We start from the raw sequence: 15,936 nt of genomic DNA on the forward strand, positions 1-15,936 counted from the left end.
ACATGTGGTATTTAATAAATGCTTGTTGAGTAATTAGCCTCCAATTAAAGTAAATAAATTAATTTTAAAATAAATAAATGTTTGTTGAGCTGAACTCTGTAAGACCTCCACTTGACCCTTTCAAGGAGAACTGCTTCTTTAGCTTTGCTCCACTGATATTTAGTCCATTTCTCTAGTAAAGCATTTCCCACATGTATTTTAGTTACATTTTTTAGCACTATCCTTTCCAGCCCACTTTATAGTATTTGTTAAGAAGAGACTGTGCCCCATTCACCACAGCATCATCTGTGCAAAGCACTGTGCCTGGCACATAGCAGATGCTCAATGCCGGTTGTTCTTTTCAGTGAGTTACAAGAGGCAGACTTGAGGGAAAACATGGATGCCAGTTTAAAACAGCTCTCTGTAAGCCAGTCCTAAAATCCATGTCTAGCCCTACAGTCACTAGGCCAGCAAAACCAATCTTCCTGTTTCAAGGAAGCTAGGACTGTCACCATAAAGTGGTTTTGATCTGCTGATTTTTCTGGGAATGATGCCATAGTCTCCTCACAGACTTGTGGCTGTGAGCACTGATCAATCTATGAGTGCTACAACAAAATAAGTAGGTGTCAGAAATGACAAACACCTCCGCTATGTCAACAGTCAAAACAGCATGAAGTTTCCAAGAGAAAAGACATCTTGATTTCCTAGGGGCCATTCTACAAAGAGGAAGTAAATTGTCTGAGTTCAAAAATCTTACTCTCTTGCCCCAGAGCCTGAAAAATAGAACGTATAAAAGCTAAAACTGACAGCCATTTATACTGCTTCTATTTCATCCTCCCACATCTTCCTCTTGGCATTGCTTTTATTCTTCGGCTGCTATTACCCTAGGATTGGAGGCTGAACAACAGCTGAGGGCAAGTAAGTAAGTGGTCTTGGGAGATAAGACCTAGCACTATACAAATGTGGACTACATTCTTTTTATTTTTATCAAATAAAAACCACTCTAAACAATCTGAAGCCTTTTAAATTTTAACAGAATAATGATGCAGGGCCCTTGAAGGAATAATGAGATCTACACACTGAGACACAGTGCTACGTCTGGAGATATGCTTTGAAGTATAGTCCCTCACTGCCGTAAGTCAAGGTGGGTCTCACATGATGAGAGGGGAAAAAAAGGAAGATATGCATGTACAAGGACACAGAGGCATGAGACAGCATGGACGTATGAGAAAATGCACCTGAAGCACAGGGTAAAAAGTGGGAAATCACTGAGAAGGAGGCTGGGTCTGTGCTGACAGACCTGGAATCCCATGATTTGCTCTCATCCTCATGTTGCCACCTGGGGGGATCTTTCGCTTTCATCTCTTCTGTCACTGACTCCTCAGAGAGGCAGCAAGGACAGGGCACAGGATGGAGGGATGGGAACAAACCTGGAGTTATAAACCAGGCCATGCAAGAGAGAGATAAAACCAGTATTGAAAAGAAAAGCTGAGTGAAGTAGATGTGCCTTTTCCTTCCCAAGGTTCAGGAGTCATAAGACTGAGTGTGGGACCTCTGGAAGGAGGAATGAAGAGATTATACCAGCAGAAAAGGGACAAGCGCTAGCCACTTTGTACATGAGAATTAACTCTTGTCCCAGGGCTGTAGGGCTCAAGAGAGTAGAGGAGTCAGCCTGAGTCAAAGAAGAAAAAGTGGAAATCTGGCTGTTTATGATATTTTATAGGCTGTTACTTTAGGGAAAGAAAGGAGGCCAAAGATGCCTTCTGGCTTTTCCAGTCCAATTTACCAGGGGAACAAGAGACAGGGACTTGGGACAGGGCCTCTGAGAGCTAGCAGATGAAAGTCTTCATAGGGCTGTCCCGAACGCAAAGGAAGGAGTATCGAGCAGCCTCCACGACTACCCAGCACTATTGTGCTAGCCACCCTGGAACATGAATAGTATCCCGAGAAAAGCCTACAGCCCTAACAAAAGGGAGCATCACTCCCTTCAAGCAAGCAAGGTTAGTTGGAGACAGCTGTTTACAGACAGTGGGTCGTGTTTGCCAGTTCTGATTTACAAAACCTCGGGGCAGCTCCAATAACCACATTTAGGTTCAGCTCAATCAATGTGTGTTGTCCTCTACTTGATGCCAGGCCCTGGGCTGGACACTGAGGATACAGAAGAAACATGAGACAAGGCCTCTACCCTAAGGATGCTCATCATTTAGGCATAGAAACAGTCATCAAAACAGGGTTAAAATAGAGCAGCAAGTCCTACAACAGAGGAAGCACAAGGAACCCCTTGTTCGTGGCAGGAGAAGTAACCCAGTGCAGGGAATTAGAGGTTTCTCAGAGAGGGAGATTTGTTTTCCCCCTTCTCATCCGATCTTCCTCAATGGGATTTAAAGGTTCAGGGTGTATTAACCTAGAAGGAAAGTCTTGCAAGTAAAGAGAACAGCGTGTGAGAGATCTCGAAACAGTATGATGATCTATGAGATGGGAGAGGAAGTTGGAGAGAAAGATGGGACAGATGGCATTAGACATGTCATTAGGCTTCCTTTTATAAAAAGCCAAGGAGTGGGTCAGAGCATGGTATACACAGAAAATCATCTATGAGAGAGAGGATCCCAAGAAATTTTAAAAAGCAAAAAACTCACACCTAAACAAAACTAATTTTATTCCCTGCTAATTTATGTAAGACTTTTAGAAGGAGGATATCCCAAAATAAAACAACTCCAAGAACTTACTCTAAGGCGTCACAACTCAGAAAGGGTGTAAATCACTCCTTCTGAATTTTAAAAGCACTTTGTATCCTCCTTTTAGCACTGTCACTTTCTGCTTGGGAGCATAGTTATTTGTGTCTTACCTCTAATGGTTTATCAGCTCCCTGTGAGCATGAACCAGGTCTTGCTCTTTCATACTAGAAAACTTTATTGCAGCTCAGTCTGAATAGGCAAGATACCCCCAATGGTACCTAGCCCGTAATAGATCTTGGAAAAAGATAGCCTTATGGAGTTACATGATATCAGAGCTAAGAGACTCTTGAAGATATTCTAATCCAGAGTTTCTCAAACTTTGTAAAGAATCTGACAAAAGCTGTGGATTCTCTTCCCAGAAAAACTCATACATAGAAAACATTTTACGTACAACTTCATGGCCAGTCATACCCAGAGAGGTAAGGTTAACTTGCCCCAAATCACAAAGCTAATAAGTAGTAGAACCAAGCCTAGAATACAAGTTTCCTGGTTCCCAATTCAGTACTCTTCTCATTACAAAGGAAAAAATTTAGTAGGGTTGTTTCTTGCTGGGAGGGTTCCTGATACAAGCCTCAGGTGTGGCAATGTTTCTCTTACAAAATTCCTTGATATAAGGATGATGCTCAGAAGAATGTGGCAAGTTTAGTGAATTCTGAGGTCCAAATGCAGTGGTCCTGGACCTCTGCTAAGGTGAGAAACAATGGGAGATGTGCAGGGTTTCGTGGGACCATCGAACTAAGCCAAAGAACCAAAAATGACATTGAAATCTCCCCAAGTAAGAACAGCAAAATCTTCCTAACTATACTGTTTGCAGGTCAAAAAGCAACAATTAGAATGGAACAATGGACTGGTTCCAAATTGGGAAAAGAGTACATCAAGGCTATATATTGTCATCCTGCTTATTTAACTTATATACAGAGTACATCACGTGAAATCTGGGCTGGATGAAGCACAAGCTGGAATCAAGATTTCTGGGAGAGATATAAAAAACCTCAGATATGCAGATGACACCACCCTTATGGCAGAAAGTGAAGAGGAATTAAAGAGCGTCTTGATGAAGGTAAAAGAGGAGAGTGAAAAAGCTGGCTTTAAACTCAACATTGAGAAAACTAAGATCATGGCATTCTGTCCCAGCACTTCACGGCAAATAGGTGGGGAAACAATGGAAACAGTGACAGACTTTATTTTCTTGGGCTCCAAAATCACTGCAGACGGCACCTGTAATCATGAAATTAAAAGATGCTTGCTCCTTGGGAAAAAAGCTATGACAAACCTAGACTATGTATTAAAAAGCAGAGACATTACTTTGCCAACAAAGGTCCACCCAGTCAAAGCTATGGTTTTTCCAGTAGTCATGTATGGATGTGAGAGTTGGATCATAAAGAAGGCTGAGCATGGAAGAGTTAATGCATTTGAACTATGGTGCTAGAGAAGACTCTTGAAAGTCCCTTGGACAGAAAGATCAAACCAGTCAATCCTAAAGGAAATCCACCCTGAATATTCATCAGAAGGACTGATGCTGGGAAAGATTGAAGGCAGAAGGAGAAGGGGATGACAGAGGATGAGATGGTTGGATGGCATCACTAACTCAATGGGCACGAGTTTGAGCAAGCTCCAGGAGATGGTGAAGGACAGAGAAGCCTGGCATGCTGCAGTTCATGGGGTCACAGAGTCGGACACAACTGAGCAACTGAACAATACTGTTTACAGGAAGTGATAGAATCCTAACTCAAAGACAGACTGACTTTCAAGCCAACATTGTGTCCATCCCACCACAAAGTCCTCTTCAAAGGCACAAAAATCTAACTACCACAGAAGCAATCCTGCAGCTGGAGCCAGAGCAATAGCCTAAGTAATCCTAGAAATAACTCTCAGTTATCTGTGATAGTGGATTCAAGAAACACATGCATCTTTTAAATCTGCTAACACATAAGCAAAAAAAAAAAAATCAGCAATTTGGCTGAAAATGTTAATCCACTTCTATATGCCACAAACCATTCATTCAACTAAACTAAATGTATCTCTTTCATTGTGAGGTCCATATTGAATGAAATACTAAGATGGTTTTTTCTTTAAGTGTCACAGATAATAAAACCAAATCATTTCCTTTTCCCTGTGATAATCTAACCTAGGGACAAGATTGGGAACTGGCAATAACATCTCCACTCTGGATCATATCCAAACTATATAACTGGAGAGAATTGAGGGACGACCCCCTATCCTTTCTGGCTCCAATATAATCCAATCTATGCACATCTGATCTTCTGGGTCTTTGCAAAAGCTACACACTATCCTTTTCTAAAGGACCCCTAGGGACTTCCCTGGCGGTCCAATGGTTAAGACTGCACTTCCACTGCAGGGGGCATGGGTCCAATTCCTGGTTGAGGAACTAAGATCCCATTAGCCTCCGCCAAAAGAATTTTGAAAATAAATAAACAGAAGACCACTGCTCCCTTTACCTCTTCTGGCTTAACTAGATGCTTGTATCTTCCAATGCCATGCGTGGGCTTTGACCTGTAGTGCCGATTGGTGGTCAACAGAATGCCACCTGAAAGACAGAAAATAAGACAAACCTGTTTCAAAATTCCTCAAGGACAGACAGGTCATACATGAGGAGATAAATTCTCCACTGCAAGATGGAATATCTGGGGACAGCAAGCCTCTCGTTGGTTTAAAGAACCAGAGTTATTTCTTGATCCTGAGCTGACATTCAATATACCCCTTTTCTCTTTCCTTTGGCCCCTGGACTACATCTAGTTCCCACTTTGAGAAACTCTCTCCTGTTAGAGCCACTGGTGTAGGGGGACAATATACATTCTCACAGGACTCTCATTTTCTCTTGTCCCTCAACAGGCAATAATACTTTTGAAGTTTTCCAGTGAGGATTGTTCAGAGAGAGAGGTGGCAAAAATAACCAGCAGAAGGACTACAAAGTTGCTAAAACTATCCAATTTGCTTTATTTGTGTTGATATATAATGATCTCCAACAGGCTTCAAATGAATTACAATAAAAACTAAAAACATAAGGTACAGAACAGTACACAGATAAAAAATAGAATCACCATATATTGATACTCTACATTAATACTCTATATATTATATATTAATACATATTCATTGTGGTAGAGCCAGAGATGTATCACCCAGATCCCCTTCAAAGAAGGACTTGCTGATACATACAAATCCTCCTATAATCCCCATTATTTTTATCTTCACTTACAAACAAAGAAACTGCAGCTCAAAAAGTAGGAATTGGAGGGAATGCCAAGGTGATCCAGTGGTTAAGACCCTGTGCTTCCACTGCAGTGGGCATAGGTTTGATCCCAGGTTGGGAAACTAAGATCCTGCATGCCATGCTGCAGCCAGAATAAATGAATAATAAAATTTAAAAAAATAATTAATATAATAATATAATAATAATATTTTAAAAAACAAGAATTGGCCAAGGTCATCAGCAAGTAAAAGGCAGAACTGCAATTTAAATCCAGGTCTATCTCACTAAACAGCCTGTGCTCAGATGTGTTATAACATCTGAATTTCTAGAATACAAAATCTAGCTAGACTTGATCATTCCCATATCTGATATCAGTTCCTTATTTTTACCCTTCAATGGAACCAGCTGTGCTATGTCTGTGTATCTCTTTTGCTCACTCCCCACCTTCTGGAAAAGTACTGGTCCTAGGTTCTGCTCTCTTTTCTCCTAGTTCCTGTGGTCCTACCCTCATCTCCCCAAAGCCACCACTTTGTGGGGTGCTAAATACAAAATCGTGTGGAAAAGTTTAATGACATTCTAGTAAAATATTTCTTAAGTTTCTCTTTTCTAAAATGTGCTTCCAAGTAGTCTGCTCTGTGTCAGGCCAATCAAGAGTCATGGCTTCAACTATGGAGCACTGTATGGAGGTTCCTTTAAAAACTAAAAATAGAGCTACCATATGATCCAGCAATCCCACTTCTGTGCACACATCTGGAGAAAAACATGGTTGAAAGGAAACATGGACCCCAATGTTCATTGCAGCACTATTTACAATAGCTAGGCCATGGAAGGAACCTAAATTGTCCATCAACAGAGGAATGGATAAAGAATATGTGGTACATATATACAGTGGATTACTGAGCCATAAAAAGAATGGAATAATGCCATTTGCAGCAATAGTGGACCAAAGAGACTGTCATACTGAGTGAAAGAAAGAAAGAGAAAAACAAATATATATCACTTATATGTGGAATCTAAAACAAAAGTACAAATAAACTTATCTACAAAACAGAAATAGACTTACAGATGTAGAAAAATTTATGGTTATTAGGAGGCAAGAGTGAGGAGAGATAAATTGTCAGACTGGGATTGACATATACACACTACTATATATAATATAGATAACTAAAAAGGACCTACTATATAGCACAGGGAACTCTACTCAGTATGGGAAAAGAATCTAAAAAGGAGTGGATATATGTGCATATATAACTGATTCAATTTGCTGTACATCTGAAACTAACACAACATTCTAAATCAACTATACTCCAATAAATACTTAAAAAAAAAAAAGTCATGGCTTCAGAAATTTCCTTGAATTCACAATCCACAATATTTCATCAAGACAACCCTTGGATATCATGGATCCCTTCCATGATATGCATCAGTCTGCATTTACAATTACATGCCAACAACTGTATAGATACTGGGACAGTTACAAAGATGACTATAATATGCCACTTTCCCTCGAGACACTCAGTACATACTGACGAAGGATAATGGGAAAGCAGATAACTACCTTATGGTGTACAAAATACTTTAATGGAGATAAAAGCAAGGAACCTAGATGAAAGAACAACTAACTCTGTCTGGGGCATGAGGTGGGGGCAAGGGGGTGAAGGAGGGCACAGGGGAAGGGTCCAGAGAAGTAACAGCTGCATTCTTGAAAGAGGAGTAAGAGTTTACCATGCAAGGAAGAAGGAAGTATTTTTGGCAGAGATTTCCAAATAACTGAGTATCTTTTGGTCATGGTCCCAACTAACCCTCTAAGCCTTTGCATTCCAGACTCTGCAACCAAAGGTACCACCCAAAGAGCTAATATGCAAAACGCCTTGATGGGTACACAATCATGCTCAGATCACAGCTTTGAAAATGAATCCATCCACCAAGATTTTATTATGACTTTAATACATGACCTTCTAAAAAGTAATGAACTCCCCAAAGCATGTTTATTCATTCAACAAATATTTATTACTACCCAACAGAGTAGCCAGCAACAATTATACCCTCTCAACCATGTGACTTGCACACATCAAGAGTTATGCAGTGTACAAACCGCCCAATATCCATGGAAGGCCTGGTTGGTACTGCCCTAGATGCTGGGGCTCTAACAATGGACAAACACAAAGCCCCTGCAATACAGAATCTATGGTCTGTTGGCGAGACTAATACCAACGCTGGGTGAAAAGGGCTGTCTATGATAAGAGCCATATACATGGGGTAGGCATTAAGACTGGACTTGTGGTGTCAGGAAACGATTTTTAGAGCAGGAGACTTTTAAGTAAAACCTGACAGGTGGCTTGGAGTTAGTGAGGCAAGAACACAGTATGGGGAGAGGAAGAGCCAGAGAGAGAATTTCAAGGCAGAGTATGAGGAGAAAGGCGGCAAGAGACGAGCTTACAGAAACAGGCAAAACTTAGGAACAGCTTAATTATTCAGTACTTATGATGTACCAGACATTGTGCAAAGAGGTGGAGATATAACAGGGGACATGACCAACAAAACCCTGCTTATGGAGTTTATAGTCTAGTAGGAGGAGGGAATAGTCACAAAAAAATATGAAATTACAAATTGTGAAATGATAAAAAGAGCTGTAGCAATTCAATCGGTGGATCTATTTTAGACTGAAATATCAGGAAAGGCCTCTCTAAAATAGAATGACCTGTGAACTGAAACTAGATGTCATAGGAAAATAATAATAGTGGCTATCCCCAGGGAGAAGTGGCTAGAAGGCAGGAGAGAGAGATTTACGGCTGACTTTATACTCTTGATTCTTCAAAAAATTTTTTTCGTGTACATGCATTATCTACTCAAAAAAATAAAATAATAAATTGAGACCCAAAAGATAGGTATGGATGGAGAAGGAAATGGCAACCCACTCCAGTATTCTTGCCTGGAAAATCCCATGGACGGAGAAGCCTGGTAGGCTACAGTCCATGGGGTCGCAAAGAGTCAGACACTGAGTTACGTTACTTCACTTCACTTAATGATATTATTAACTAATAAAGATAGCTCTGTTTAAAAAAAAAATAGATACGGAGTTTATTAGGTAAAAGATAGAGTGAATGTTCCAGGCAGAGGGAATAGCACGTGCAAAGCCCTCAGTAGGTGACACTGATTGGCATATTCAAGGAATTAAAAAGGCTGTCCATTGGCTGAAGCAAAGCAAGAGTGACTGCATTCACCAGAGATTAGGGCCTTGTTAAGGGTTTGGATTTCATGCTGAACATGAGAGAAATTATATGCCTAATGTGTTTTTAAAAGATCACTTTGGTTGTTGTTGGGGGAAGGCTAGTGTGAACGGAAGTTCAAGCAAAGATTCAAGTAGTAGCCTTGGCTGAGTTGTTGTTAATCTTCCTGTATCCACACTCCCATCTTTATTCCATCCTCTAAAGCTGACAAATGAATCCTTCTAAAACACAAACCGAATCATGTTATTTTCTTTCATTAATTCAACCATTTATCCATTGCACACACACAATTTTTTAAAAAGTCTTTGCTGTATTTCAAAATGTTTGATGATTTTCCACTGTCTGAAGTTCATACTCCTTAGGCAAGCTTTTAAGAACCTTAATTTGTAATTTAGTTCCAACCACTTCATGCCCTCACTCTCCATCCTCCAGGCCTTTAAAACTTTGCTTCTCAGCCACAGAGCTTCACTTGGCATTCTGTATAAAACATGAAGTTCTCCTGCCTCTGCGCTGTGCCGGCTGTCCCCCATGCCGGGACTGCACCTCTCTGGTGATATCCTTCATCACCTCCAAGGCCAGCTCAAATGTCATCGTCTCTGTGCGTCCCTAAACATACAAACGTCATCAAGAGTTTACTTGATGGTTACAGCTCTCCCATGCCTCCATTGTATAGTAAAATATTTGGTGTAAATTAAAAAACAACAACAACCCAGGTGATCACCCACCACTGGTTTTAAATAACAGAACCAAAAGTGATCTTTGAGATGATGACACATCTTAGGTGAAAATACCACAAATGCTTGCCTCAGCTTATCATCTACTGGAATTCCTTGGCAAGGAGACATTTTCAAATTTAGTTTGGGGCAATTCCTATAATTAGAGCAGCTGGTTAATTAAGAAGTTAGTTCAAACTACTGTTAAATTAACCATCTTCTCTCTTAAATGAACAGTTTTGGTCAAATTACCAATGGTTAAACTGCTTAATTAGCCAGTTGTTTTAATTATAAAATGTACAACTTTGAAAGCCTCTGATTTCCATTAAGTTCAACTGAGTTTTTTCCCCTGCTTGTGTCATTAAGCTGGTTTCCTGCTGTCATATTAACACTGCAGCCTCCTGAGAGAAAAGGCAACTCTTTTCATTGAAGAAGACACAAAACCCCAGGACTTCAAAAGAAGGCTTTGAAAATCTTTCAATTGGTACAATTATAGAATGTAATCATGTATTGAGTTTTCCCACAACATGTCCCTTCCCTTTATATATGCCAGCATTAACTGTCCTTCAATGTCCTTGTTTACTAAACTGGGAACTAAACTCATCAATCCAGGATGAGGATAAACAACTTCATTTTCATTATTTCTCCTTCAAGATTGGAACAAGCATTTAAAGCAGGGCTATGCAGAAGAGAAAGAGGGAAAAACTGGGGTGACCCCAGCCAAGAATCTAATTACAGGATATTTTTTCCATTCAATAGACCACAAGTCCCTGAAGGGCAGATACAACCCCCAGCATCTGGCAAATAGTGTGTGTTCAGTAAGTGTTGGGGTGTTTTTGTTTGCTTGTTTTGAAATTCTAGAGATGTTTTAACAAGGTAATCTGCAATGATTTGGCTCTGGCAGCTACCCACTTTTTAAAAAATCTCTTTCAAACTTCTTTCAGCTTTTTAATTACACTGAACTACTCGGACTTGCATGTACCATGCTTTGCTGACTCCACCTTTCTGCTCATGCTATAATAAGAGGAGTCTGAGTTCCCTTCATTTAACCTCCTTATATATTTACCTCTCCCTGTACATTTAAATCAGTTAAAAAAAAAAAAAAAAGATGGTCACTACAATCAGGCTTTTCCCTTAGAGAGAGCAGCTGGGATGGTAGCCAGGACCCACGAAGTATGATGGGTAAAGGTAGGAAAAGGACACTGCTTCCTCCTCATTTTTTCTGAACATCATTATAATTCAATTTTAAAATGTCTGACTTTATAGAAATGTCAAGGACCCATGAAAAACGACAACAAAGCTATGTCCTTTCAAAGAGAATTACCTTGGCATGCAAGGTAAGTTACCCTGGACCTGGTAGCCTTCTAGGCACTGAGATTCCGCAATTGAAATGGGCAAAGGAAAGGATCAATGGCCTTGAAAATAATGTCTGTAAATGTTTGAAAATATGTTCAACCAACTAGTAATCAAAGACATGCAAATTACAAATAAAAGGGATGGCATTTTTAAACTTATTAATATCAGTAAACATAAAAAACAACACTCAATATTGATGAGTATATAAACAGGGATTCTAAAATACAAAAAAAACCTACAAAATGGTACAATCTTTCTGAAGAGCAATTTGGTAATACACATCAATAGCTGTAAAAACATGCATTTTCAAGGACTTCCCTGGCAGTCTAGTGGTTAAGACTCCAAGCTTCCAATGCAAGGGGCTCATATTGGATCCTTGGTTGTGGGGGAATTAAGATTCCAAGCGCAACCAAAAAAAAAAAACAGCACCAAACCTAAAAATGTGCATTTCCTTTGGCCCAATGATTAGACTTTTAGAAATATATATCCTATGTGAATAATCCCACAATGAGCACAAATACTAATGTGCAAGCATGTTTATCATACCTGTTTACATTTCCAAATTTTGAAGACAACTTAAAATTTCTCCAAATAGCAAGCTAAGTAAACTGCTATTTGTCCATCTTTCTTTTCAAAAGGATCTTTTTTTCTATTGAACTTTTTTCAATAACATTTAACATGCCCCCATTTGATCTAGCTTTAAAATCAAGAATAAAACAAAACGTTACCTCAGAATTAGGTAGCTATCAGATACTAAAATATATCACAAAACTATAGTAACCAATAGTATTAAAACAACTTGGTACTGCTATCAAATATACAGATAGATTTATGAAACAACACAAAGTTAAAATACAGTAGGTTCTACATCTATATGGAAACTTAGTATATGATAAGGTAACATCCTCAAATATATGGGGGAAATGTTGGGTGTTTCAATAAAGGTTAAAATAACTGGCTGCCCATTTGCAGGGGAAAAAAACTGCATCCATACCCACTTCTAATTCCAGATGGACCACATGTTAAAAAAAAAGAAAAACAGAAGATAAATGAAGGAATTTTAAAAATAATTTTGAAGTGGGAGTAGAGATCTTTTTAAGCATGAAGCAAAATCTAGAAATCAAAGATTAATGAGCTGAGCTACATAAAAATTTTAAACTTCAATTCAGCAAAAAGTAAAACAACAAAAGTCAAGGGATAAATGACTAGAAATAACACAAAGCATTTATGACAGGAAAATGCTTATTTCCTTACTCTATGAAAACTATATAAAAGTTCTTACAGATCAAAAATGAAAAAGCATACAATTCAAAAGAAAAATGGGCAAAAAATATAAACAGGCAGTTCACAAGAAAAGAAATACAAATGGCAAAAAAAAAAAAAAAAAGACAAACTTTCTCAAGAAATGCAAATTAAAAAAAAAGAAATGCAAATTAAAATCAGACATAATTTTCACCAGCAAAAAAGTATGATGTTTTAGAAAACCCAGTTTTGTGCCAGAAAATAGAAATGTAAATTAATACAACTTCTCTGAAGGGCAATCTGACAATACTTACCAAAATTTTCAACTCACAACTCATTGACTCAGCAATTTCAATTCCAGGAATTTATTTTACAAATGTACAGGAACAACTTTACAAAGATGTATAAAAATCGTTGCTGCAGCATTTTTGAAATAACAAAAACTGAAAACAACCTAAATAGCCAGCATTAAGATACAATAATATACATACATAACATATATGTTCATATACTGTAAAACTTTCCTGAAAAATATACAAGAAACTCCCATCAATGCATACCACTGAGGTGTAAGACCTGGAAACAAGAGTAACACCTGGGGAAAAAACCTTTCATCATATATCCTTCTGTACAATTTCTATTTATTTTTTTAATATCTGAATGCTTTTATAATTTTCAACAGTTGATAATTTTAATATATTTTTAAAACCTTCCTCAGAATACACAGTAGTTCAAAATGAACTTATTATCTGGTTATGGGATAAGGGATGAGTCCAAGACTAGGGGACAGACAGGTCTTGAACATAATCCTTATTTTTTAATATACAAGAAAAAATAAAACAATGAAAGTCTAACAAAATGTGCAGTGCTTTAGTTGCTTAGTTATATCTGACTCTTTGCGACCCCATGGACTGTAGCCTGCCAGGCTCCTCTGTCCATGGGGATTCTCCAGGCAAGAACACTGGAGTGGGTTGCCATGCCCTATTCCAGGGGATCTTCCCAACCTAGGAATCGAACCCAGGTCTCCGGCATTGAAGCCAGATTCTTTATCATCTGAGCCACCAGGGAAGCCCACAAACAACATGTGAATAACTGCCAAACTGGGCTCACTGACATATTATCTTTTCACTTTTCTATAATTTTTTATATCTTTCAGAATTAAGTGTCATTAAGAGAAACATAACCATGAAAAAAAAATCCTTCCAGACCTCCCTGGTGGGCAGTGTATAAGAATTCACCCGTGGATGCAGGAGACATGGGTTCTGTCCCTGGTCCGGGAAGATTCCACATACTGTGGAGCAATTAAGCCCCTGCAATACAACTACTGAGCCCCACTGTAGAGCCCTCAAGCCACAACTACTAATCCCGCAGGCTGCAACTACTGAGGCCCAAGCACCTAGAGCCTGTGCTCCACAACAGCAGAAGTCACTGCAACGAGAAGCCGTGCACCACAACAAAGAGTAGCCCCCACTGGCTAAATCATGAGAAAGCCCACACAAAGCAACAAAGACCCAGTGCAGCCAAAAATAAATAAACAAATATATATATAATTATTATTTTTTTAATCTTTCCTTAACCCCACATCCCTCTCCAGCTCCTGCCAGTTCTCTCTCCTTCCATTCAAAAACAAACTTCGTAAATATATTGTCTGTAACAGCTTTCTCTGACTCCTGAATTCCCATTCACTTGTCAACGCAGTTGATTTTCACAACTGACCTCACCACACCTACACAGATACTACTCTCCCTAAGGTCACTTCTATGTTGTTAAAACCAAGGGATATCAAGTAGTCCATATCTTTTGGAAGCCCCTCTCAGCAGCACAGAGCTGAAACTGGTTAACCACCCTCTCCTTCTTAAAGCACTATCATTTTGGTTGCCATGAAACTATACCATCCTGGCTATACCAACTCCTACCATGCTGGCCTCCCTTTTCAAGCTCATTAGCCATCTCTCTCACCCTCTACCCAATTGTTTAATGTTGGAGTTCCCCAGGGCCTGATCCTTGGGCCTCTTCTCTATTTGTGTTCCCTGGATAGTCTAATTCATTCTCAAGAAAAATCAACAGTATGATGACTTTCAAATTCAGTTTCAACCCAGACCTATATTTTGAGCTCAAGATCAGTGTCTCCAGTGAACTACTTAGTATATTTTCCTCATAAGCACTCCAACTTGACATATGCAAACACCAGACTCAGGTTCTTACCCTACAAATTGTTCCATTTAAGGTAGTATATTCAAAACAAGTATGTAGAATATTTATTTATTATAGTGGAAACATATTCACCATAGATTAAGTGGAGGAAAAAAGCAGATTATGAAGAGTTATATATAATTTGTTCCCATTACTGCAAGACAAAAAAATACATATATACACACAGAGACAGAAAGAGAAAGAGAAAAAGCTAGAAAAAGATCTGGTAGGATATACATCAAAATGTTAAGCAATAATTTCTGGAGGATACGCTAGGATTACAAGTGATTTTTATTTTCTTCATCTCCTTCAGTTTCTTCGTGTGTGTGTGTGTGTGTGTGTGTGTGTGTGTGTGTGGTATTTATTTTCCATATTCTCTAAAATGCATGCTTTTCGCTTTTATGATCTGATTTTCTTAGCTCTTTTTTCCTTTCCTGATAGGATATGATATAAAATTCAGAGCATCAATTATTAAGTTTTCTTTCTAAAACTATTTAATTTAAATCTAGCAAAAATTTTAGATCTAACTTCCAGTTTGCAGGAAGGGGACAGAAGAACATGTCATAAAATACCAAAAGGAAATAATCAGACAAAAAGCAAGGACATTCTATAAGTCAAACAGTCTAGCCTAATCAAAAAGCATCTGTTGCAGAAATAAAATAGTGAAAGAACTGTTCTATATTAAAGGTGACATTATAGCAAAATGCAAAGCATGACCCTTCTTTGGGCTCTTGGTTATAAACAATCTCATAAAAGACTTTTGGGGGACACCCAAGGAAGTAGATAGAGTATTAGATGACACTGAGGCATTAACTTTCTTCAAGGAGATAATGCTATTGTGGTTCTTTAATAGAATGGAAAGAATATCCTTGTTTCTAGAAATGCATGCTTAAGTATTTACGGTGAAGCATCATAACATCTGATCAAGAAAGCTGAACCTGACAAAATGTTAACTATAGCTGAATTTCAGTGATGGGTCTAGAAGTGTTCATTATATTATTCTTGGGGAAAAAATTATTTCTTACAACACTGTAAGTTTTCAAATGGCAAGGACCAAATAATCTTAATTTTGTACCCCCAGCATCTAAAATGCAGCCTAGTCCAGTAAATATTTGTTGAGAGAACGAAATAAATAAAAAGAAGAACATATTTTAAAAGGTTGGGCTTTAGGCCTGGTGGAAGTGGTGATTCTCTACACATTGCTGCCATTGTCTGAAATAATTAAGACATAAAACTTATATCATGCATGGCACATAATAAGCACTCAGTAAATG

At 38.6% G+C, this 15,936-nt stretch overlaps 1 protein-coding gene across 1 annotated transcript in view; it reads right to left on the minus strand.

Moving 5' to 3' along the window:
- MRPL48 (mitochondrial ribosomal protein L48) overlaps positions 1 to 15,936 on the minus strand; it is a 65,709-nt gene that overhangs the window by 21,963 nt on the left and 27,810 nt on the right. Inside the window, exon 7 of the mRNA XM_070472799.1 lies at positions 5,174 to 5,262. Within this exon, the coding sequence (XP_070328900.1) occupies positions 5,174 to 5,262 (89 nt within the window). The remainder of the gene's footprint in view (positions 1 to 5,173; positions 5,263 to 15,936) is intronic.

The sequence above is a fragment of the Odocoileus virginianus genome, chromosome 10 (genome assembly GCF_023699985.2).
Source record: "Odocoileus virginianus isolate 20LAN1187 ecotype Illinois chromosome 10, Ovbor_1.2, whole genome shotgun sequence".
NCBI lineage: Eukaryota > Metazoa > Chordata > Mammalia > Artiodactyla > Cervidae > Odocoileus > Odocoileus virginianus.